Source organism: Culex quinquefasciatus, chromosome 3 (genome assembly GCF_015732765.1).
Source record: "Culex quinquefasciatus strain JHB chromosome 3, VPISU_Cqui_1.0_pri_paternal, whole genome shotgun sequence".
Taxonomy (NCBI): domain Eukaryota; kingdom Metazoa; phylum Arthropoda; class Insecta; order Diptera; family Culicidae; genus Culex; species Culex quinquefasciatus.
Genome location: NC_051863.1, coordinates 169,775,849 through 169,802,267, shown reverse-complemented (window position 1 = coordinate 169,802,267; position 26,419 = coordinate 169,775,849). Strand labels below are relative to the sequence as shown.

At 36.4% G+C, this 26,419-nt stretch overlaps 1 protein-coding gene across 1 annotated transcript in view; it reads left to right on the top strand.

Annotated features, from left to right (window-relative positions):
• The first annotated feature begins 17 nt into the window (after nucleotides 1-17).
• LOC6044966 (serine-rich adhesin for platelets) overlaps nucleotides 18-26,419 on the top strand; it is a 153,878-nt gene continuing 127,476 nt past the window's right edge. Inside the window, exon 1 of the mRNA XM_038258718.1 lies at nucleotides 18-1,677. Coding sequence (XP_038114646.1) covers nucleotides 1,133-1,677 — 545 coding nt within the window. The 5' untranslated portion in view covers nucleotides 18-1,132. The remainder of the gene's footprint in view (nucleotides 1,678-26,419) is intronic.

The following is a 26,419-nucleotide window of genomic DNA, read 5'->3' as shown; positions in this document are numbered from 1 at the left end:
TACAGCAGTTTCTTCGAGCAGTCCGGTTCGAGCTTTCACGATGGATTGTCGTTTCGGGGCACCATCACCGCCGTCGTCGTCGTTTGTAATCATCCGCGGGACATCGTCTACGTCGTCGTCGGTACCGTTCCGTGTTGTGTCCCAGTGACGCGTTCCGCGTTGATTCTGAAGCTTGCAGGCCCGTCCGACGTTCCCTTCAGCTGGGTCGGAGATTTTGGAAAGTGCAGTGTCCTAGAAAGAAGACACGAAAGGCCAGACCGGAGGAGGACGGGTGCACAAATAACAGTTATCTTGTCGCACTCTCTCTCACACAGCGGCGGTGGTCGTCGCCGATCTGTCAACTCGGTGGGGTCAGAGCGATACGGTGCGACCGGAACGGAAGGATACGGGGCTCTGGGTGGTAGCGGGGTGAGTGAGCAAGAAGCAGAGTTGCTGCTGTCAAAGCGTTGCGTTGGTGGTATTGGTGAGGTGGTTGTGTGTACACAAAGTGTTGTGTAGAGAACAGAAGAAGCGAGAGTTGACGAGGAACGAACGTCAAGCGAAAATAGAGAGAGAGAGCCGAGAAGTGAAGAAGTGCCAAGTGAAGAAAATATAGTCGGGCCTGGTAGTGTTGGTGTGGTGAAGCACCAGCCATCCAGTGGGAATCGGTGCCTGTAGTGGTGGTGCTGGTTCTCTGTGTATATCGCCTCTGCTGGTCAAGTGAGAGGAAGAAGTTGCTCGTCGTCGTCGCGTATTTTGTTCGGTTCTGTGAAATATTTATTATTTTCGTTATGAAATCTGTCGCGGAAATGGCTAGTGGGTCGTCGGAACGACGCGTCTGAGCGACCGTCACAGGAAGTGCCGGAAGTGACCGTGCAGTGCAGTGTTCCGAGGGGGTATTTTCGGGCTGATTCAAGTTAGGGGAAAGGGAACGAAGTGTACCGCCAGTAGTGTGAGGAAGGTCTGGCAGTGGGATTTGGTGTCGAATTCGACGGAAGTGAGCTCCGTTTAGAGAGGAGAAGCGGAGGAAGTGCGCGGAAGGTCTCGGGAGTCGAGTCGACCGTGTCCATCGGGCAGACCGACCGAACGACCAGCCGACCAGAGTGCAGAGCGTATATGTGTGTTGTGGTTGCAAGTTTTGATAAATGTCAAGATGGCGGCTACTAACCGAGCTCGTCCGCAGCCGAGAACTAACATCTCGTTCTTCTCGAAGATCCAGGGCAAGATCTCGGATGCATGCGCCCAGCAAAAGTTCCTAACGGACAAAAAGACCCTGGAGAAGACGTGGAAACTGATGGACAAGGTCGTCAAGCTTTGCCAGCAGTCCAAGATGAACCTCAAAAACTCCCCTCCCTTCATACTGGACATCCTGCCCGACACGTACCAGCGGTTGCACCTGATCTACTCCAAGTACGAGGACCAGATGCACCTCCTGCACGGCAACGAGCACTTTAACATCTTCATCAACAACCTGATGCGGAAGTGCAAACAGGCCATCAAGCTGTTCAAGGAGGGCAAGGAGAAGATGTTTGACGAGAACTCGCACTACCGGCGGAACCTCACCAAGCTGAGTCTGGTGTTTTCGCACATGCTGAGCGAGCTGAAGGCCATCTTCCCACACGGGTTGTTCGCCGGGGACCAGTTCCGCATCACGAAGGCGGACGCGGCGGACTTTTGGAAGACGCGCTTCGGAAACAGGCAAGTGTCTAGTAGAAGTAGAAGCAGAAATTTCATTCATAAATTCGACCGTAACTGGCTTCCGCGAAGAAGCTCGAGGGGCTTTCGTAATAGAATTTTCTGAGATTTCTTTTTATTGGCGTTCCGATGAACAATTTCCAGCAACGATGTTAAAGGTAGATTCCAATGTACGAATAAGGGCATTTGGCGAGGAAAATTGGCATTACGGACCTATGTCCCGGAAGGATTCAGGCTCTCGGAAACGTATCGTGAAAATTGATTATGGTAAAATGTGATAAACAGGTTGATGCAATATTTTGGAGGATTTCATTTTTCTCCCAGTACCGATCTTCTCGAGAGTCGGAAAAAAGTTATTGGGGATTGGAGTTATATTTGGAATTCTTTGGAAAGTAATCCTTGCAATCGGTATCGATTTGTTTGAGTAGTGAAACTTTTTTACCTCATTGTTATTGCCTTGACAGTGCTAAGTTTCAAACTCCAAAACCGTATCGAAAAGTCTTACCTTGAAAAGTTGAACTTTTCATCACTCAAATGGATGCTGAAAAGTAGGAAGCAGTCGTGGGTTGGATTCTCATCTGCTCCCAATGTCCCAAGTTCAAATCAAATTATTCGCTTTACAGCATTGCATTGGCGTTCTCGATTGCGAGATTCCTACTCGAAACTTGGTGTCCAAAGGCTTGATTGTTGAGGCAATTGCACACCTCTTTTTACACCTATGCTTTCATCCACCCCGGGATCCGAACTGACGACCTTTGGATTGTGCATTTGTGGATTTGTGATTGAGCATAGGACCTTAAGAAGGACTTGAATGCAAGTTAAATTATCAGAATTATACAGGTTTGCGTTTGAAATTGAATATTCTAACAACAATGTAAACGGTCCTTGTTACTCGCCCAAGGTGGCTCCTTAGTCCATTCACCTTCCTAAAGTCGTTCAACTCCAAGTGAAACTCACTTGTTTATACCGAAGAAAATTCCCCTTATCCTCTTAAAAAAGTAAAAAAAAACAGTTTTCCAAACCCCCTTTTTCTTATCCCTTGGTGGAGATGGGAGCGGCCAGCAATTGACAGCTGTCATTGTGCTGAGAATCTGGTTCAGGTAGAATTAGTTTCACTCTCAATTATCAGGCCTCATGGACTTGGATAATCATCGCATAAACATGAATAAATCCAGTATGCAATCCACTTAAATCAACAACTCCTAGCAAAAATGATGATGCTTATGCTAAAACTACTAACTTTTCCTGTAATTCTCGAAATGTAAATAATTAGCAAGCGACATCAAAAAAACAAACGCGCCAAGCCTTTTGACGTTTGACTTTTGACGACCCATTCCAATCGAAGGCTGAAGAAAACCGAGCGAGAAGCGAAGGCAAATAAAGAACAAAGGGTGGCCACCAACACCACCAGCAGCGCCTGTTGGAGTGAGTCAGTGATGCCAGGACAATTTCTCTATAAATGCTACTTTTCGTGAGTGTTCGCTTAAAATTTCATCAATTTTGGCAGCACTAAGCAGACCCAAAAGAGCGCTGGAAGAAAAAATTTAAGCTGAAAATTGGAAAATGGGCGTGGCCCAATGCATTCTCGACTGATTAGAATACATTTGGGAAATATTTTTTTAAATCCTTGTAAAAGGAATAGAATAACTTTTAGTAAAAGCGAAAATAAACAGAAATGTTCACAAAAAGTTGCTCTACTCGTTGGTGTACTTGGTTTTAGTAAATTTCAAGGAACACTCCAGATTATCCAGCATTATTCAAACACGACCGCTTATAAGGCTTAAAATAAGTATATTATTTGTAAGTTAATCATGTTAATCCAACGGGCAGGAAACATCATACACATTTAATTTTGTTTCATGGGAACTTAGTTTTATTCATCTAATAAATGCGAAAAATGGAAAAACTTACGTAATACTTGAAATTATCTCGCAAATGTGCGCAAAAGATAGTGAAATCTAACAAAAAAATAATTTGGGAACTAAATTTACGTATTTATTTCATACGACCTTTTCAAAAACCATACGTAAACAATATTGACAGCGCCTCTGGCGGGGACTTCAGGAAATTGCATGCTTGTCAGATGCCTGGCTCAACTACGCGAGTCGGTAATACGTTTTTTTTTCAGGAATCTGACACGCATGCAGTTTCCTGAAGTCCCCGCCAGAGGCGCTGTCACTATTGTTTACGTGTGGTTTTGAAAAGTCGTATGAAACAAATTTATAAATGTTGTTACCAAATTATTTTTTGTTAGTTTTTACTATCTTTTGCTTATATTTGCGAGATAATTACAATTATTACGTACATTTTTCCACATTTCACAATTATTAGATCAATAAAAAGTTCTACTTGACGAGTCAAGTTATACAATAAGACACTACACACAACTTAGCTAAAAACTGAATAGCTACAGTTTCCTTAAAATAAAATGATATTAGTTTGATTTTTCCTGACCGTTGGTTTAAAATGAATTGCGCTTTTAGAAGTCGAAAATGCTTAAAACAAGCTGTCACTGAACACCACAGTCCCAGTTAACTCAATCTGAGTATTCTGAAACGGAATGCAATTCGAATCGTTTACGTATTCCGTTTGAAACGCAACAACAGATTCCGGGTACGTACCGGTTGTTGCGTTTGAAACGGATTACGTAAACGATTCGAATTGGATCCATTTCAGAATTCTGATTGAGTTGACGGGGTTGCTGGTAAGCCAACATTATGTGCTTGACGGAATTAAATGCTGTTCCCTAGTTTTCCCTGAGACTAAATGTAAAAAGAAAACAAAACTAAAAAAGTATTATTTTTTTGTAGTTCATGTCCGACATTTTCAAAAGCCACGCGCCAAAAACTTGGTTCAATCATGGTTCAATTTTGACTTCACTCGCTTTATATGTGGATGACAGTCGTGACGTAGCGAGGTATTTTCGCGATTACAAACTTCTGATCAACTCAATTAGAAATCTGAACTCGACTGTTTTCTTGCTATCGTCCTTTTTCTCGTCTGCAACAAACAAAACACTTTAACGTTACGGCATTCTTAATGTTTGACCTTGAATAAACTAAACCGAGAGCACGCAATGTAAACAATAACAAACCATTATGTGCATTGTCCCGAAGTTTGGTTGGATTTGGTTGCCAAAGTTCCGAGTTATAATAACAAATTTTTGCGGTAGTCGAGCTCGTACTTATGTCAAACGCGTTCTGACCTGAAATCCCTTGGGACATTTGTCGCACTTACATCAATTTTCAGAGTGTGTCATGATAGCTCGAAAAGATTGAAAATTCTTTCATATGAAAAGTGACAACAATGTAGGGAGTTTTTTCGGATTTCGTTGAATGTCTCAGGATTGAAATCGAATTTTGGGGATCTGTGAAGGTCAAAATATGAAGCATTGTGAGCTGCATAAGATGGCGTTCTTAACTCAATATTGCCCAAATTGCACGTGCGACAAGTCAGTCAGACGGCGACTAAATGCAAGTTTTTTTTTAACATCACAAATAATGATCAATCAATCATGCGTCCATATTCGATAAGCAATGCTGTTGACGTGATCCATTAAAATAAATCGCTTGCTCTAGTCAAATTCAATTAAAACTGCCCGATAAGATAATTTCGTTATCGCTTTAGAATCACCTCAACTGGTACAATCACCGACCGATTTGTCAAAATCGTAAAACATTTTATTGTCCGGTTAAGGGTGCACAGCAACGAAGGAAGTCTTCTTATTCCAAAATTGTCAAACTTACGGACCCAATCCTGCAACAACGGAATTGTAAAATTATTCAAACTTTGTTGTAAATTACTTTGTGGACAATACTTAAGGGGATGAATAAAAAAATATTTCAACAGTACCCGTAGTTTTGAAGTTACTAAAATATCTGTATCAAAATCTGGGTGCAAAAGTTTGGTTGATGTGCACCGTTAAACAAAAGTAAAGCCTAGAGCATTTGAATCACTCACTTTATTAAATAACTTATAAATAAATTTACACTTCTCCGAACGCCCAAGGATATTACAATAAAAAAATCAGTGATTAATTAATAGCATTGCCCTTTGTGCAATGAGTAACGTGAGTGTGTTAAAATGCAGGCCATGGAGAGCGACCCTATCGGATATCATTTCCAATCGCGTTTGAGGACAAATGTAATGAAATAATAATCAGTGCCCCATTGTGGCGGTTTTTATGTGCCTATTAACCACCTTTCTACTGTTAAAAATTATATTTGTACTATTGGTATAACCTTTTAATTATGCCTTTTAACATGAATCAATTCAACAGTAATGATTATAATCGCTTGAAAAAAATACAATGTTTGTTAAAGTGCCACTTAAGGGTTAATAATTTTATCAATGCAAAAAAAAATGCAAACCTCGTGAAATCGATATCGTTTATGATATGAAAATCGCAACTGCCATTTTTCCCACACCCACTTTTTAACCGCAGGGGGGAGAGACAATTTAACTTTAAAGTAGGTATGGTTCATGTGTGGTCGTCGACAGTAATCACAGGAAACAATTTGGGGTAGCAACGTGCGGTTGAAGCTAGCAACTTATGTCGACTAAAATTTTATTTATTTTTCGTCCTCGCAAAATTCTTCACGATTAGATAATTTGAGTGCTGTTAGATGTGGTTTTAACTTGCACTCGAAATTTATTTCAACATTAATAGAAGTAATGTCCGTTATTCTGTTATTTATTCCCTCCGTGCAAAAGCTTCCTTTGTCCCCTAACCGCGATGAGACACCGTGTACTGCATGCTGATTAACCACTGCCTGCTTGGTTGTACCAGCAGCAGCAGCAGTTGCTAGCCAAGTTCAGTAGACAGACCTCGCCGATGTCCCCTTTTTTGGCCATTCTGCAGTGGGTCAGTGCCGAGTTACCGACCGCTGCATGCCGGCTGGCCCGGATCACCGCGCGAACAAAAACGGGGTGAGATACGTCGCGTCGTAATGCATTTTTTTCAAGTCGGGGGTTTCTGCTTATTTTTTCCGTTTGTATCGGTGAGTACGGCATTTGCAGTCATAAAACAATACTTTTTTTGGTGGCATTGTATGTGAATGGGTATTTTTGAATAGGGCGAGTTGTTTTAAACATTTTTTTTTTATGTTAATCATGTTAAAAATCTATAATTTTGCAAATCCTGATTTTTAAAACTGTTTAGGCCAATGTAATTTTTTCAGATGTTTGTCCCCCCACCCTTTCATAAATGCCTCAAAAAATCATGGGGCAAAAATAATTGCTGAAAATAATTTTTTTAATCAAGTTGGCCACTTTTAATCTTTTTGCAAAGTTTGATGTTTGGGACCACACATCGGAATAGACATAAAACCTTAGAAGAAAAAAAAAATTTCTTTGATATTTTTGCAAATTTTATGTGGTTAGCATAACTGTAATATTGATCCTTTCACTGTAACTTGGATTTTGCCCGCACTTATTTCTCGCACTTTTGACAACAACATTTAAAAAAAACTAGGCAACCAGCTTTTGTTTGTTTACATTTCCAGTCGCAGTTTCCACCAAACTGGACGTTTCGCACTTTTAAATTGCGATTGACAGCTTAAAAACGATCGGCAACCGCGGCTAGCTTTGACCTTTTTTGTGAAAATTTTAAATTTTTCAAGACAATTTGACAAGTCGCAATAGTGCGATCGATAGCAATAATATAGTGCGAAGTCCATGTTAGTGGGAATTGCGCAATAAATTATAAAGAATTTAGTAATATTTTTTGCATCACACATTAAAATTTAAAGTTTTAAGTTTTCTCCTGAATCTAAAAGGATTTTTTTGCAATTCCGTCGTGAAACTACTTACTTTTCCTGTCATTCTTGAACGACGAAATAGCCTACTTTTCTGTCCCAAAAATAACAGAATCGAATAGCAACACTTTTCAAAATAAATGCTGAAAAGTTCTACTTTTCATCACTCAAATGGGTGCTGAAAAGTTGAACTTTTCAGCACTTGTTTCGAAAAGTAACACTTTTCAACATTTTTTTGATTTAAACGATTTATTGACAAAATACATGAAAATTTGACATAAAATTTCACTCAGTGTGTGTTTTTTGGAATTGCAAAAAATGTTGTATGGAACTCGTTGCAAAACTTGATTTTTTCAGCACTCTTCGTATTTATCCAACTCGGTGAACCTCGTGCTGAAAAAATCCTCTTTTTGCAACTTGTTGCATAAACTACTATTTTACATCTAAAAACATACAACATTTTTTTATAAATATAAAGTTAGTGTCAACATACTTCTTAAAAACATACATTTGGGACTGGTTTTCTTGTTGATATTTTAGATTCTCTGGTTAGCTTTCAAAAGATTGAATCACTTTTCGAACGATTTTAAGTTCAAACCCCTATCAACAGGCTTGAGATTTTCCATCTTAATGCCTTTCAATTTTTTCAAATCAAAATCAATTAAACTTAGTTTTTTCAGAGCATTGTATAAATTATTTCTGGGAGGTAAAAATGGATAACGGATTTGAAAATTATTCTCTTTTAAAATTGTTGAACTGCAAAATTTAAAACTTTTGTGCCTTCTTCTTCGAAAAAAGTTCGTATTTATTCAAAAAGAAAAATTCTTCAACGAAACTCTTTAAATATCTTAGATTTTTTTCCCTGCTAAAATTTATCGAGAACTTTAGTTCATACAAAAAAAAATCTGATAAAATTTTCATTATCGACAAAATTGTGATTGCTTTTGAAGATGGAACCATCCATAAACTACGTGGACCCTTTTTTGGTAATCTAAGGGTTGCGAATGAGCGAGCGAGCCAGACTCCGCGCTCGCTCATTCATGAGCATGAGGACTTAACAGGTAGCTCGTGCTCGCTCATGCTCAACGCATGCGCTCGCGCTCAATGAGCGCTCATCAGCAAATCAGGTAGATTTTTAGTATTGTTTATGAATCTGGCACAGGCCAATTGGATTGCCACTTTTGAAGATAATTTCATCGCGAAAAAGGGACATGAACTCATCAAAGTTGCATTGGTAATTTAATTTTGGTTAACCGCGGTAAATTCATCAAATTATTCGTTGGCGTCGAACTGTCAAAAATTGATCGCGGTGGATTGCGGGGGATACTTTTCTACCCCAGTTTTGTGTGTGATCAATGTGGTAATGGTAAATTTATGAAACTTTAATGTTGTCAGCCTATATATTTTTTTCAGAGTTTGATAATTTAGAAAACTAGTTTTGATTAATTTCCCGATAAAGAAAAATGGCTGACACGCACTCTTTTTAGCTTATTTCACTTTCAAATTTAGAGTAAACTGTCAAGGAACGGAATTTTTAGGTTTTAAATAGGTTGTAAATAGGATGGTAATCGATTTTTTTTTAAATATTAAAACATGTTTTTACTTGTGAGCACGCTCATTTCTCATTTATTTAATTTGGATCGACTCCAGCATATAAATATGATAATTGATGTGAAAATTATCTAAGACACAGATTTGACATTTATAATGCAAAATTATTTACAAATAATTTACTAAACAAGATAAGGTGCCCAGGAATTAAAACATGACTAAACGTATTACCAAGAAAACATATTTGTATTCCTTAATAGTAGTTTATGCAACAAGTTGCAAAAAGAGGATTTTTTCAGCACGAGTCGTACATTTATCCAACGAGGTTCACCGAGTTGGATAAATACGACGAGTGCTGAAAAAATCAAGTTTTGCAACGAGTTCCATACAACTTTTTTTGCAATTCCGAAAAACACCCATTGAGTGAAATTTTATGTCAAATTTTCATGTATTTTGTCTATAAAACGTTTAAATCAAAAAAATGTTGAAAAGTGTCACTTTTCGAAACAAGTGCTGAAAAGTTCAACTTTTCAGCACCCATTTCAGTGCTGAAAAGTAGAACTTTTCAGCATTTATTTTGAAAAGTGTTGCTATTTGATTCTGTTATTTTTGGTTCAGAAAAGTAGGCTATTTCGTCGTTCAAGAATGACAGGAAAAGTAAGTAGTTTCACGACGGAATTGCAAAAAAGATACTTTTCAGCTTTATTAAATAATTCACATTCACGTGTCACTCTATTACCAACATTTTTTTTATTGATCGAATTATTTCTACACAGTAAAAAAATGTACATTTAGAGGTTGTAATTTTGTAAGGTTGTTGTTACCTCTTGATAATTTTACCTCGATTTAGACTGAAAAAGTTGCAGTACACCAGAAAAGTGGCAAAATTACACATTTTCAGAAGTAAAATTACGCATTTTTCTAACATAAAAGACGTACTTTCCAGATGTAATATTTCTATGGTTTTTTTTTACTGTGTACAGATCTTAATGTAACACCTTAACCCCTTAACTCTGACTCCAAAACAAGTTTCAAAACAAAATAATATGACAAATAACTTCATCCAATATTATTAAGATTAGCCTATTCAACCCTCCATTAAAAAAACAACCTCGAAGCTCTGCTGAAAAAAAAGTTATTATCGTTTGCCCGTAAAAAAATACCGCTCATTTTGCTCAATGAGCAAAAATGAGCGCGAGCGCGAGCAATGAGCATTTTCGCACATAAAATAAATGAGCAAAAACGAGCACGAGCAAACGTGAGCTAGCTCGCGTCACGCTCCTCCTCACGAATGAGCGAAAATTGTCCATGTGGGATTTGAAAAAAGTGTCCACGTGGTTTATGGATGGTCCCTAGATTCAAAACAAATATTTTTGTGCTTGTTTTTCTATTGAAACTCCTTTTTGCCTTAATTTTGGTATACAGCCCAGATTCGAAGGCCTTGAAAAAATTTCCCTTTAGATAATTGAATCACGAAAACAATTTTTTTCTGCGCTTTCTTTTTTTTTTTTTTTTTTGAATGTCGAGCCTAAGTAGGGGAACTATACCCTTTCTCAGCCTATTTCTATTATCGGCCTATCAGCACTTTGATCATGAAATACGGCTTTAATAAAGTGTTTTTGACTGTCCCAAAGTAATAAATAGCTCAAGTTAAAGTGAGCAAGCATCTTTTCATTGTTGATACATCTGAAAATGTTGATTTAATAGCGGAAAACGGCAAAAGTGATGAGAATTGGTCGAACGGCTTAGTGTGATTAAAATGGGTTAATTTCCCCTATGACCCCCAAACTACGCTGAAGAGATCTAGAATTTTGAAATCCAAGATGGTGGTTAAAATGGCTGCATACAACTGTATAAATAGTAGTTTATGCAACAAGTTTCAGAAAGAAGATTTTTTCAGCACGAGTCGTACATTTATCCAACGAGGTTCCCCGAGGCTATTTCGTCGTTCAAGAATGAAAAGTAAGTAGTTTCACGACGGAATTGCAAAAAAATCTTTTTTTGCGATTTATTAAGCATATTTCAAATAGGGGCGTATTACTCGATTTTGATGTTATAAATTAAACGAATTAAATAAGAAAAAAAAATATATTTTTTTGAACTTCGGATAATCGAGTTTGGACTGTATTGAGCAGTTCTCTGAGATTTCGGTCGTTCGATTTTTTTTGTATTTTTTAATCCGAATTAAACTTTTTTGGTGCCTTCGGTACGTCCAAAGAAGCCATGTTGCATCATTAGTTTGTCCATTTAATTTTCCATACAAATTTGGCCGTTGTCCATAAAAAAATTGCATGTGAAAATTCATAAATCTGTATCTTTTGAAGGACTTTTTTGATCGATTTGGTGTTTTTGGCAAAGTTGTAGGTATACGGACTACACTGAGAAAATGATTCACGGTTAAATTTTTTTTGGTGATTATTAATTTAAATTTTTGTCATTAATACTTGATTTGCAAAAAAGCAATGTTTTCATTTTATTTTGATTTTATTTTTTGATATGTTGTAGGGGACATCAAATGCCAACTTTTCTGAAATTTCCAGGTTGTGTATACAATCTTTGAGCGAGTTATGATTTTTTTTAATCAATACTGATTTTTTCAAAAAATCGGAATATTAGTCGCAAAAAATTTTCAACTTATTCAACCATTTTCAAGTTTCATGAAAAAAGAGGGGGGGGGGGGGTGGAGTCAGCGTGACAAAGTGTGACATATAGGGAAGGGGAGGTGATAAGTTTTGACCAATTTCAGCGTGACATACTTTATGGATGACGACTTTCGGTGAATGGCATGGTTTTGATTTCCGTAAAATTCCCAATAAACCTAGCAAACAATATCAACATGTTCAAACTTGACCACCCTAACATTTCAACCATATGTGCCCAAAACAGAAGCACCTTTATTTCCAATAAAAACTGACACGCGGCTCGCACCGAAGTTGGCGACGGATGCGGTTTTCGAATTAATTGTGGTTACATATAGAAAAAAAGAACCCCGCTATACTCATTGGGCAGGGGAGCGCCCTAAAGTGGCCACATTTGGTCAAATTTGTCTCGCTCGAGTAGCAACTGCTGCAACGCCAAATGAGAAGCCGACAGGTGACAGCAATTTTGCATTTCTTTATTCGCGGTTGGTTGCGATCGGAAAAGGGTTGCGCTTTGTTCAAAGAAAGGGACGTTCGAAACGGTTGATTGCAAATCGACAGCTGGAGGGATTAATTAATTATACAGACATACTAACGATCTTAGTTTGCACCTGATATCACACCTAAATATTCACTTTTCCTACCACCATGAAGGTGACAAATCCATGAATTTGTAATTCCATTCCCGTTTCGAAAAAGCCACGAAAGCCCGTCTGACTTTGACTGATAAGTTTGTTCGTTCCGCGGTGGCACCTGACTTGGAAAATCTCCTCCTCGCGGGATTCGTGCTGAAAAACCTGATTATCATCATGACATCATTAGGCTTTTCCTTCCACCGAGACGCTGTCCTCGTTGTCGACACTCACTCTCTCTTGTCGGAAAACATGAAATGAGAGATGGAACGACTTTTTGCCCCAAGACTTGTCTTCTCGTCTTCTGTTGTTTGGTGAAACGAGCTACCTGTTGTTGTACACCCCCCTCCTCCTGGGAGGGCGGAAAATCGGAACAAAATATGAGTTCCCGGGAAAATTGGGCAGCATTTCGCGTTCGCAAAGTACCTCTTGAAAGCTCAATGTTCGCGCCGTCCTCTTTGCATTGCTGGGAGATGAAAAGCAATTTGCCTCGTACATGGTTCAACTTTTGATTGACTACGTCTTGACTACGAGCAAACTGCCAAACACTGAACAGCAAAACAGGCACCAACGATCTGCGAGGCAACATTTGCGCACCTTACCCGAAATACCGCGCGCAAATCAACGCAAAGTCAGCAGTTTGGCACGTGTAGATCCTTGCGCGAAACATACATCTTTACCAAAAGCCTTCTTCCTCCCGCCTGACGAGTCTAACTTTTTCGAGGAAATCTGATCAGCACACCACGGTTTCCTGCGAATGTGTATTCAATAGACGTTTTGTTTTGGCTGCGCAAAGAGTGAGGAGAGTGAGCTTTTGATGAAATTTTCAATTGGATATTATTCCCACCTTTTGTTCTCGCTTGGGTGTTCTATGGAAATCGTGAACCGGTTTTCAGCAATGTGAAAACGATCCCCATTTGCAGAAAGTTGTCTCTGATTGGGTGGTTTCTTCAATGGCAGCAAGGATTTATGATTGAATTGTAAAATTCTATGAGGTTGAAAATAAGCCTTGGGTAACAAATGTATCAAATGATAAAAACTGAAACATGGTATTTTTTATTCATTTAGTGCTTCAAAATACCATTCAACAATGTTTTGTATAATTATAATTCTGGATATGATTTAAAAAGGTCCTATAAACATATGAAACACAATAACTCATAGGACCTTTTCAAAAAACTCTTGATTTTGTCTATATGAGCCCTGATTATATTAATAATAATCAACTGAGCAATTCTCTACGAAATCGTAATTTTTTATAATTTTAATTTTTATATTTTTTTATCCGGCTGAAACTTTTTTGATGCCTTCGGTATGCTCAAAGAAGCCATTTTGCATCATTAGTTTGTCCATATAATTTTCCATACAAATTTGGCAGCTGTCCATACAAAAATGATGTATGAAAATTCAAAAATCTGTATCTTTTGATGGACGACCTTTAGTTGCTGAGATATCAAGATGTTAAAATATGAAAAATTCGTGAAATTTTTCGATCTTTTCGTAAACAAGATTTTCAATTTTTCAAGTCAAGACTAACATTTCAAAATGGCCAAACAATTAATATTACATACATACATAACAATAAACAAAAATAAGTGAAAAACAGTAAAACTTGATTTGCAAAAAAGCAAATTAAGTTTAAGTGACAAAAAGTGAAATTAAAAATCACCAAAATATGTTTAACCGTGTATCATTTTTTTTTTCAGTGTTGCCCTTATCCATACCTAAAACTTCAAAAGATACAGATTTTAGAATTTTCATAAATAATTTTTTTTGGACAGCTGCCAAATTTGTATTGAAAATTAAATGGACAAACTAATGATGCAAAATTACTTCTTTGGGCGTACCGAAGGCACCAAAAAAGTTTCAGCCAGATTAAAAAATATTTAAAAAAAAAAACGAATGACAGGAATTTCAAAGAATTGCTCAACTACAATAAAATTACGGATGTTTATTTATCACCCAAATATTTATTTCAAAACAATATTTTTAGCAAGACAATACACTGTATAAACAAAACTATTTCATATTTATCAAATTAAATTTTCGAAATAAGGACATGTTCCTTGTTCTGTTTTATTTTGAATTCTTTTTATTTTCCACCTTTAAGATTTTTTTGCATTTTTTTGTATTTTAGTATTTTTTAACTCTCAACTGTTCAAATTTGTCTCCAATTTTTTTATCGTGTTCAGTAAATTGTTTTGAACTTGCTAAGTTTTAAAAAAAAAAGTTTGTTAAGACCAACTCTACAACCTCTTATCATTGGCTTTTGACTAACGGCTATTTTTCATAATATTTCTGTCACTATAAAAGAAGTGAAAAACACTCATGAAATCTGTTTTTCTCATTTTGATTTAAACACAAATCATATGATTCTTAGTCGCAGCAAAGTTCCAAATTTGTAAAAAAATACGGGCAAAGTTGGACCCAGATCTCTTTTTGTTTTCAAAGCTTTGACAAAGTTACATGACACAAATTAAAATATCATATTATTTTTTTCGTAAATCAAGAGTTTAACATTTGAATATTTTCAATAAATCAAAATTTGTTTCAAAAAATAGATTTAAGCATATTGTTAAGTCTTGGGAAGAGACGTAGATGGTTAATTTTTAGTAATTTTATGCAAATTATTTGTTTTTCATGTACCTTTTCAAAGTAATTTTTTTATTTATTCTTGAACTTCTCATAGTTTTTGACCCGTTATGTGTTATGAATATCTTGATTAATTAAAACCATGGTGGCCTAGAACCGGAACTCTTGGAAGTCGGGATTTTGCCAAAATCAATGAAAATTGAGAAAAGTCGGTCATTTGTGATTTTTAAGTCAAAAGGACGAAACAGTCGTTTACTCTTAAAAAAATACCTTCCACTCCGTCGTGAACATAAAACTTTAAATTGAATATTCCTTTCACTATGTGAATCCTTCTGTGAATGATTATTGACATGATTCTTTTTTATGAATTAAAAAATTAGATTAAAATTATCACAATTTATTGTTTTGAACAGCTTTCAATTATTTTTCAAAAATTAATTGTTTTGTTTTCTCTAAGAATCGAATTTTTGAGCCTTGTGGTTTTTTGCTATGTTGTAAGTTTTTAAGTTAACTAGAATTGTTTATAATTTGTTTTTGCCTTCCTCACCTTACTGAGAAAGGCTATAAAATCACTCGGAAAATGAACTTTTTAATCAGACCTCCTAGGCCTCCCTTCATTTGTACATATCGACTCAGAATCACCAGCTGAGCATATGTCTGTGTGTTTGGCTGTATATGTGTACCAAATCAATGTCACTGGAATATCTCGTCACAGGCTCAACCGATTTTGACCGGAATGGTTTTAATCGATCCGTCTTAACGTCCCCTAAGTTGCTATTTAAATCCATGCAGTTTTATCATGTATTTAAAAAGTTATGTTAAAAAAACTGTTTCATATTAAATTAAAATTATGGTAAAAAGGGTGTTTTCTTCATGAAACCCTCACATGTTATATATTTTTAGAAAGCATATAAGAAGACCTTTTAGGTGGAGTAAGAATTTTCAAGGTCTGACCTATCTAAAATTACAAGCGTTCTAAAAAAATGGTCTGAATTTACATAACCTCAAATGGTCCCGTCTGATCGCCATGAAAAAAGCCTGTGTCTGTATAATCTTGACAAAAAGTCTGTAGGTAGTCTGTTTTTTTTACTCATCACTTATTTTTATTAGGACCTCTTTGGTGCTGCGAACGTTAGGGGAGATTCATAAACATGTGGACACTTTAGGCGGGTTGGAATCACTATAAATGGGAGGAAGGCACCAACCACCTAAAGGTGGATTTCTGAACGTTTTTTTATAATTAATGCGTAATTTTTTACTTCTTTTTTCAATGTCTTTGGGTAAGATAATCATTTTATTGAAGGTTCTAAACATGTCAGAAAAAGTCGAGAATTTGAAAAAGGGATTTGATTGGCCACTGTGGTTGTTGTAGCTCACCTATACGCGTAGTTTGGATTGATTATAAGTTAAAAAATAAAATTAAACTGTTGATAAAGTGATATAGATTTTATTAGAAAAAAAAACAAACCGCGTTTAATAACTTGAGATGTAGTTTGAATTCCGAGATTTTTTTATCAGGTAGTGGAAATTGACCTAAACAATGCTTTTTTAGCTGTAAGGAAAAATGATCAAAATTGTTTCGTTTATAGTCTTTTTAAGGGAGAACCTAATTCAAACTTGCATCAGATTATTTTTTCTATAAAATTATATGTTCAAATATTTGATTTGCACTTAGAATTTTTAGAACACGACTGCAATTGGATAACTTATCATAATTTTAAGTGCTCATAGTTAATTAATGTAAAATTTATGAAAAACTCGTGTTTCTAAAATCACATCGGCAATGAATTTTGATTTAGTGAACAGCCAAATAAACAAAATTGTCTCCCCTGAAATTTAAATATTTGTATGGTAACCGAATTCCATCTTAACAAGTCAATTTCAGGCATCGATTATATTTTTAATATATTTTTAAATGTTGTGTGAGTCTTCTATATGACTAATACAAGCCATCTGAAAACTCAAGATCTTTATCATGACAATCGCATTAAATTTGGTGTCATTGGTCAAGCTGTTGAAGTAGGAATGTTTTTATGAAATCAAAAAAGGAAAACTTTTAAACTAGCGAAAGAAAAAACAAATATTTGGCACTGTTTGACAGTGTTCCTATTGCCAGTTAAAAAGACCGTATAATAATATGACTTAACAACTGTTTAAAAGTGAAAATGTCATAAATAGTGCAACCAATTCCCAATCCAATTAAGTTCATCTCTTCCGTTAGTCACGACCGACCAACCGATCGCTCATCGGCTTGACAAATCTCATTCACGACTCATGATCGACCTTTGAGCGTACGTAAAACACTCAACCTTAACCACCACCACGACCAACAAACCCAAACACACATCTTTGCCGTTCCACTTGGAAGAAGCAATGCAAACAAAATAAGATTGTTTCATCGTGCGGCAAAAAAAAAATTTCATTCATTTTTAAAAATAACTTTTTGCCGCCACTTTTCCACGTCAGCGAAAATTGATACACACTCGCACCCCACGCCTCCTCAATTTCTTCAGCTGCCATGACCACCCACCCACTTGGTCACGGTTTCATTCACTTTTTTCTTTCTTCGGTCTATGGCAATCGCATGCGAAGGTGGGGTGCTGTTCCTTAACGCGAAATTTGCCTCTGTGAATGAAGACGTCGCGAACGGCAGTCGTCATTTGGTTACGGTTGTGCTCAGTTGTCACAATCTCCATTTTGGTAGTTTTTGTGTGAAAACATGATTTTTTAGGTATTTTGAAAATAGTTTCAAGCATAACAAAGAATGCGAAAATAATTGAAACGAAGGTTTCATTTTGTTAATTATTGATGTTCTAATCAATTATTTTGAATTCAAATTCCATTTATTAAGAAACCCAGTTAAAGTTTAAAAACTATTAAAACATATATTTTATTTGATATGAATCCCGAAAGCTTCGTAATAGGTAAAATTTGCCCTTTTTCGTTACCGTGCAATGCCACGAAATTCGAAACAACAACAACAATTTTATCACCTTTTTGTGATTTTACGTTTGGTAAATCTGTTGTTTAGGTTGTATTTGAATAACGAAATATGTTAGCAAATTAAATTTCTAAAATCTCAGCATTATAAGGGTAGCTGAATCGTAAAACCAGTTGATGAAATTTCTACAAAATTTCACAAAAATTATTTCTTTTTGCATTGAATATTTTGTATAAAAGGGTTGAATTTTAAAACTCAAATTGCAGTTTATCTATAAATAATTCTAAAATAACAAATATTAACATTTATTTTTAGCAGATTTTAGAAAGTCGCCAAATTGTCTTGAAATTTCAATGTTTTTGAAAAGCGTGAATTTTTCAAAATTTTGCCGCGAGAATTTAAGATCAATTAACATGAATTTACAGCAAAATATATCACTAAAACATTTAATATCCTACGCCCTTTTGAAATGTTAGTCTTGATTTGAAAATTTGAATTGACGACAAAGGCCCATTTTACCCCATTTACTCCCTCTTGAGATGTTTTCGTGTATATCTTGTACGTACTGTGCATTCTACAGTAAATTCTTATAAACTGTATTGAAAATCACGACACGTTTACTAAAAAAAAATATAAACACATGAAATAGGCCTTTGTCGCCATTTGCCACTAATTAGAGTGTTCGCAATCGATTCCTCGTGATTTTCTGCATAAAATAACATTTATTTAAAGTTTAGGAAACCACAGCCATTCAAGATATTAAAGAAAATACATAAAATGGGGTTAATGGGGCAAAACGATCATTTGCCGTCATTTGCCGCTTATGAGAACACCATCAATCGATTCCTCGTGATTTTCTACATAAAATAATACACGTTGAAACTGTAAAAAATGTAATGTAATTTCAAGATATTTACGAAAAACACATTAAAAAGGGTTAAATGGGGCAAAATGGGCCCTTGCCGTCATTTGCCACCAATGAGAGTGTCATCAATCGATTTCTCGTGATTTCTCACATAAAACAGTAACCTTTCAAAGTGTAAAAACAACGGCAATTAAAGATATTGACGAAAAACACATAAAATGAGGTAACTGGGGCAAAATGGGTCCTTTCTGTCATTTTTCGCCAATGAGAATGTCACAAATCAATTCCTCGCGATTTTCTACATAAAATAACATACTTTAAAACTGTAGGAAACTACAGTAATTCAAGATATTAATGACAAACACATAAATAAGGGGTAAATGGGGCAAAATGGGCCCTTACCGTCATTGCCGCTATTGAGAGTGTCACCAATCCATTTCTCGTGATTTTTTACATAAAAAAGATACTTTAGAAGTGCGGAAAACTACGGCAGTTGAAAATATTCGAGAAAAGCAACCTAAGAAAGCCAAAATGGGGTAAAATGGACCACTTCCCGTCATTTGCCGCTAATGAGAGTACCACCAATCGATTCCTCGTAATTTTTTACATTAAAAATGACACTTTTGACAGGCAGAAACTGACGGAATCAAAAGATCCGTTACCGGTTTTTGCCCACTGTGGAGTGTAACCAAATGAGAAGATTCTAAAATGCCTAGAATGTTTTTTTAACGATAGATTATTTCATAAATTCCTGATATTTTATCAAATTTTAAACAATTTATCACATTTAAAAATATTAAAATAATATAATATCAGCAGCGTTTCAGAAAAGTATCTTTTTTTGGAAAAAAAAAAACATAAAAATAAATTGGAAGTAAATTTGCTCAATATTTATCGTTTTGCATACAATATTTTTAATAGCGACGAGCATAAGATTTCATTCAAAGAAATTCGTATTACTTGGCAAACAAAAACGTTTGACTTCGTCAAATCTAACAAAACTTTGTTTAATTTATCCTTTAAGCACACACGAACGAAACCAGCTCAGCTCAATGGTGGTGGTGGTGCATCACACACATTGGTGACGGAATGTAAACAAACGACTTCCCCCTTTTTTCTCGAGACACTTTGATCAATATTGAATCTGCGTGTTTGGTGTATTTGGACTCGACACTCGGACTTCGTTCTCAACATTGACGGGCCATCGTGTTGGGTCACCTCTGTACATCAATCCTCTGTCTCTGTCAGGAGGCTGAAATGAAGTGACAATCAGACACTCTCTGTTTATTTTTCGCTGGCAGGATTGTTGAGAGAAAGGTTAGGAACCTTGTTAAAGAAAATTTCATGGCGGTTGCTATCGGAACAAATCGGAATATAGAACAAAATTGTGAGAAAAAGTTCCAACCTTACAAATAAAAAAAATCCTTGGTATTGGTGTTGTACGGCAAAAGGTCTGTCTCATCGATGGTGAAAGGTTGATTTTATCATCACCATCAATCACAATCACGCCGATGCCGCCGTCGTTAGTTCGACTCAGTTTGGTTTGGTGTGTAGGTATTGAGAAAACAAATAAAGAAACAGGCACGGCAACGACAGCTCCAAAAGGGCAAACGTCCAAACGATCCACGGCGCGGGCTGTCTCCTTCGATATCGGTGGTGGTCGTGGCTGTGTGTTTATTTTATGCTTCCTTCCTTCCTGTCTGTCTGTCTACGCTGATAGTGACAGTTGCTGGAAGAAAGTTTCGCACCAAGGATAGATTAGTATTAGGTCGAAGTTATTTATTTTTCTTAAGCGCTGTAAAAAATATGTTGTAAATTTTCCTGGAAACAAAAACGGTGTTGAATTTACTCAAAACCGTATCGTCCTTTTTTGAATGCAGTGATATATATATATATATATACATTGTTTAACCTTATTTAAGTATATGGTTTGTTAGAGAAAAACAACTGACAACCACCATACAAAACATAAAACTATTCCAACCTAGTATTTTCTTGGTATACGATGGCGTAACAGTATCTCGGGATGGCGCATCTTCCTTTGCTATCAATTATCGATTGAAACTGGCTACACTCCCGGGCACGAGTGATGAATCAGAGTATTATTGTGAATTTATGTTTACGGATTTTATCTTCTCCCTCTTCCCTCTTCGATTTACATGAAACTTTGTCTAAAGGGGTTACTATAGTCCCTGATCAAGAATCCGAGCTCCATTTTACGATATCTCTCGACGGAGGGCGATACGACCGCTTCTATTTTTGAACATACGAAAAAGAGGTGTTTTTCACTCATTTGCAGCATGAAATAGTGTTGGTTTGAAATTGTGGTGTTAAAGGGACTTTTATGTAAAATTGGACACCAGATTTGATGGCATACTCAGAATTTCAAATGAGAGCGTCCAGTTACCCGTACTGCGAAAAAAATCCCGGGAATTTTCAGGATTCCCCGAAACAAAAATTTCCCGCTTCCCGGTAATTCCCGAAATTCCAGTGAAAGTATTCATTTTCTTAACTTTTTGGCACCAATGTTTTGAAAATTGTCATAATAAAACTTGATCAGACAACTTAATTTGATTATGTTCAATTGGGTCCTAAAATGAAGCTTAGATTGCTGATATTATTGTTTACAGCGATAACGCTTATTTTCTGAGTACAATGACCCTTTGTACGACCACAAAGAGTTTAAAATGGATTTAAAATTAAATTTTGAAAAATTAACCTCGCGGTCCTTCTTGACAGAAAAGTTCCTAGCTCGTTCCAAGGGGACCATAGTTGATCCATCGAAAAATGTTGTCTTATCATTATTTTTTTTTTGCATTAAAATGAAAAAAGTGATCAGAAATGGCTTTTGATCGTGTTTTTTACCGTTGTACATAAAAATTGACATAGGGCTTTAGTACCCCATTCAACCTACTGTTTATACTGATAAGCTCGTTTGAAAATGTCATGTCAAGGACCGTGGTGTAGAGGTAAGCGTGGTTGACTCTCACCCAGTTGGCCTGGGTTTGATCCCAGAAGGTCCCGGTGGTAAATTTTGAGACGAGATTTGTCTGATCACGCCTTCAAGGCAATGCTGTAGAGCGAATAATTTGATTGTTATAATTGAAAACTACGCTTTGTGCTATGAACATTCTTTTAACCTCAATCATTTAAAAGGCTAAAAAACAAAAAATGAAGCCATAAAAAAATCAAAATAAACAACCTCGTTTCATCGGAAAGGTGCCAAAAGAATGCAATCATATTTCAAAAATGTGCACCAAATATTTGAAAACTTTGAGTGTGCGTTCATAAAAGTGTTTCAAGTAAAAATCACGAGCATTTTTATGCATTCATGAGCTAAAATCAGTGAGACTTGTTTGGATGTGTTATATGCCATGGAATACATCATTTCTGCATAATTTTTCCTCAAACATATTCTCTCAAACACAGTAAAAATTGTGTAAAATTGGAGGGTGTAATTTTGGAAGATTGAATATTACCTCTTTTATGATGTAATTTTACCTCAATTTAGACTGAAAAAGCGACATTACAACAGAAAAGTGGTAAAATTACACCTTTTCAGAGGTAAAATTACACATTTTTCTGACACTAAAGATGTACCCCTTCCCAGATGTAGGTAATATTACTATAATTATTTTTTCTGTGAACTGGTCACAGGGACAAATTTAAATTTTGATTAGTTTGTGGAGCATGGATTCATTTTAATCGCTGTTATAACAATGTGTTTAAAAAATAATACTGATCAATAAAAAATACGAATGATATTTTTTATGGTGCGATTTAAAAGACAGCACATAAAATTAGTTTTTTATATATTTTCTTGAAGATACAAACAAACAAACCATCCACATTAACGACCCCCGGGTCTTTTGTGGTCTCTATTGCAAGTTTCTGCTCGAACCTAGGAGTCCGAAGGCTTGAATGGGGAGAGCACCCAAACCTCTTTTACTCCAAGGAACCTTCCACCCCAGTGTTTGAACTGACGACCTTCGGATTGCGAGTCCAACCGCCGCCAGCGATTCCACCGGAGTAGGCTTGGTTTGGTGTGTTGTTTGTACTTATGGCATGGAGACGACTCCTACACCTGGAATGACATAACGGCCTAACAACCAAGGCCGGGACCGACATTTTACTTCCTCATCCGATGGAAGGTTGGAGCAGATGGGAATCGAACCCAGAATCATCCGCTTACAAAGCGGACAGCGTAACCATTCGGCCACGCACTACAACTTGAAGATGTACACAGTGAAAAAAATCATGGAAAAATTTCAGTCCCCGATTCCTCTCTTATTGGCGATTTGGGTTTTGGAAAAATCCCAAGACTTTTGTAACAAAAGTAACGAAGTAACGCAAAATTGTAGAATTTTAGAACAATTAATTTTTTATTTATTTTTGACGAAAAATACGTTTATTATGAATAGAGCGTTAAATTTAGCGGGGTTATAGATTTTCCGGGAAACGGAACATTTTCAACAAATGATCCTGTTTCTGATGAATATATTGCAACATAATTGGCTTTGATCATACAGTTTTCACAGCGGCGAGATGGCCGTGTGGGTTGGGGCGCGGACTTAGTAAGCTAGATATAACTATCGCCGGTTTGATATTTTTTGGGATTACAGATATTTTTTCCTAGCGTCTGCCAGATGTAAATTTACATATGATTAGAGGTAAAATTAAAGTTTTTTTCTGACATAAAAGATGTACTCCTTTTTAGATGAAATTTTACCATGAGTTTTTTTACTGTGTATGATTTTTTACAAGCGATGATCCTCACACTCAATTTGACATTCAAAGTTACAATTATGTTGCAAAATATTCATCAGAAACAGGATCATTTGTTGAAAATGTTCCGTTTCCCGGAAAATCTGTAACCCCGCTAAATTTAATGCTCTTTTCATAATAAACGTATTTTTCATCAAAAATAAATAAATAAATTAATTGTTCTAAAATTCTACAATTTTTCGTTACTTCGTTACTTTTGTTATCAAAGTCCCGGGATTTTTCCAAAACCGCAATCGCCAATAAAAGAGGAATCGGGGTCTGTTTCGTGTGAATTTGCGGAGAATTGTCTATTTGCAACGGCCAAACTGATATTCATGTTTTATAACATGAAAATTAAATTCTTCTATCAAAACATATTCAATTCCTCAATTTGTAAGTTTTGCTTGGATATTATTCAATTATATTTTTGAAGATTAAACAAAAAAAATGGTGATGGAGACAATACTTTAATTAAAGTTTTATAACACAAATGGACAAAAAAAATCGAGTTTTGTAAAATATGATTATTTTTAATTCAAACACCTGCAATTTTGGCTATCAAAAACTACCAGTTTCGATAGGCAAAAAAATCATTAAAATCTCTGTTGATAAAAGCATCCATTCGAATCACGGCCCGCGAGGATATCGCCTTTCACACGTTTTAACGATGATTTGATGAGTAAATATTTGCCTCACCCCATCATCCAGGGGGTGAGAAGCCCACACGAAGCTCGGCCCAAGACCGATTTCCGATTTTATGGTGACGAAGCTGATGATGATGGCTTGATGGTAGACTGTCGTCAGGGGGGCCCAATAATAACCAAACGATTGACAGACGCTTTTTTTCCCCACTTATAGTGCCCGATTACGTGACCTGGAATTTGACGTTTCTTGTGAGGGAAAAGGTTTGCAGTTTTCGGAAAAAAATAGTTTAAGTAAAGAAGTTGGTTTGCACAGTTGTAATGATTTACTTGAAAAATTACAAGAAAAAACTGAGATGAGATTCAGAGAAGGGAATTCAAAGAACGACCTGAGTGCGAATTAAGCACGCCCTTGGGTAAACAGAAGCAATGTTGACTTGCCCAGGACTGTAAAAGCTTAAGGGATGGTTTGGCAAACCAATTGGTCGTAAAGTTAAGTTTTGATATTGGCGGAAAATGTTGGGGAAAATGGTATTACTCGCTGGTTTGAATCTGAGCGTTGTTTATTTTTATGGATTTGAACAGATTTTGATGAACATTGTAGATATAACTGTTCAATTGTTAACCTTTTCAAGAAAATCCAAAAACATTCCATTGAATTTTGTAAGACAAAGGTCATTGCGATCTTATCTAGAGGTTCGAAGAAACCCAACTCGAAAAATAAATTTCGTCAAAGCTGAAATATGTCCTTTTCATTCACAGCAAAAGTGCAAATTTTCCAGAATTCCAATATCAAAGAAGTACATTGCCTCGCTTCCACGCAACACACGCTTCAAAGCTTCCAAGTCTCGTCAAGTTTGCTCAGCCAACGAAACGGAAAAACTCATTTCCGGCCTGTTTTCCCTCGCGACTAACGCCATAAAACAACATCCATCTCGTTCGGATCTCGTTCCAAGGATGAAGCACTGTTTCGTCGCGTGCTCGCGTGAAGTCAAGTTAATTAAGTTAGACCCTTTTACACCCCCCCACTCTCATCCACCCTTGCGTATACTAAACTTCACTCCCAATTAGGACGTCATTTAACGCACGGTACAACACGCACACACTTTACGGGCTGCCAGCAGGACTTTAAGGATCAGCGTATCAAGATGTGGGTAGGAGGTGGGAAAGCTCGTCACCGCAAAACGCTTCGTCGGGTGGCTTTGGCGTGTGTGGGGTGGGGAAGGGACAGATTTACTATGCCTGTGTGAAAAGTAAACTTTTGACGAGGGTCCGGCCGCGTGAGAAGATGTTATTCTTGGGTTTGGACTTTAAGCTTGGTTTGGGGTTACAGAGAGATATATGCTTGCGAGTGGATTTGGATCTAGTATGAATTATTTAGGAACGGTTCCGGAGAGGATTACTTAAAAAATTCACTAAGGACTGAATCGAAAAGTAGTATTTTGTGTCAAGGGTTCAACCATACAAGTCTTCATACAATTTTGGCTGCTGTCCACACAAAAATGGTACGTGAAAATTCAAACAGCTGTAACTTTTGAGTGAATTTTCTGCTCAAGTTGGTGCCTTCGGCAAAGTTGTAGGTATTGTTGAGGACTATTGAGAAAAAAATATGCACAGGGAAAAAAATACAGATTTTTAATTAACTTTTTTTCACAAAGACTCAATTTTCCAAAATATGTATTTTTTGATTTTCGAGATTTTTCGATATGTCTTAGGGGCCAAAAAATCCGTAACTTTGAGCCATAGAGAAACATGGTCAAAAGATCTGCTGCCGAGTTATAAATTTTTGAAAAATAGTGATTTTTGGAAAAAATCGAAATATCATGCAAAAACAAATTTGACGTATTTATTAATGTATAATTGAATTTCCAAACAAAAAGGACTTTACAATTTTTTTTATAAAAGGCTCTGTTTTCAAGATATATCCACCGAAAGTTTAATTTTAGCGAAATATTTGCAGTTTTTCGATTTTTAAAAATAGTGACCATGAGTGACCATTATTACCACCATATTATTTTTTAAGTTCAGAAAATTTGCTATAAAATTGTCTAAGAGACATTGGAGATTGGACCTCTGGTTGCTGAGATACAGCGGCTTAAAGAAATAGAAACAGGTAAATTGAAGTAGGGTAGAGTAGTCATCAATGAGACACGGGGAACAATGATAAAATGGCTCTCACAAGTCGTAGTTTCAACCAATCAGGCTCATATTTGGGGAAAAGGTGTGTCTACTGGATACACGTCTGCCATTATAGTGGCTTTGGTAATGGACGCTCCCTTGCAAAGTTATTCATAAATGTTTGTTTCTGGGGTGTAAAAGTAAATTATGGACAAAAATTACTTTTTCGCTCGTAGGCTGCCATTA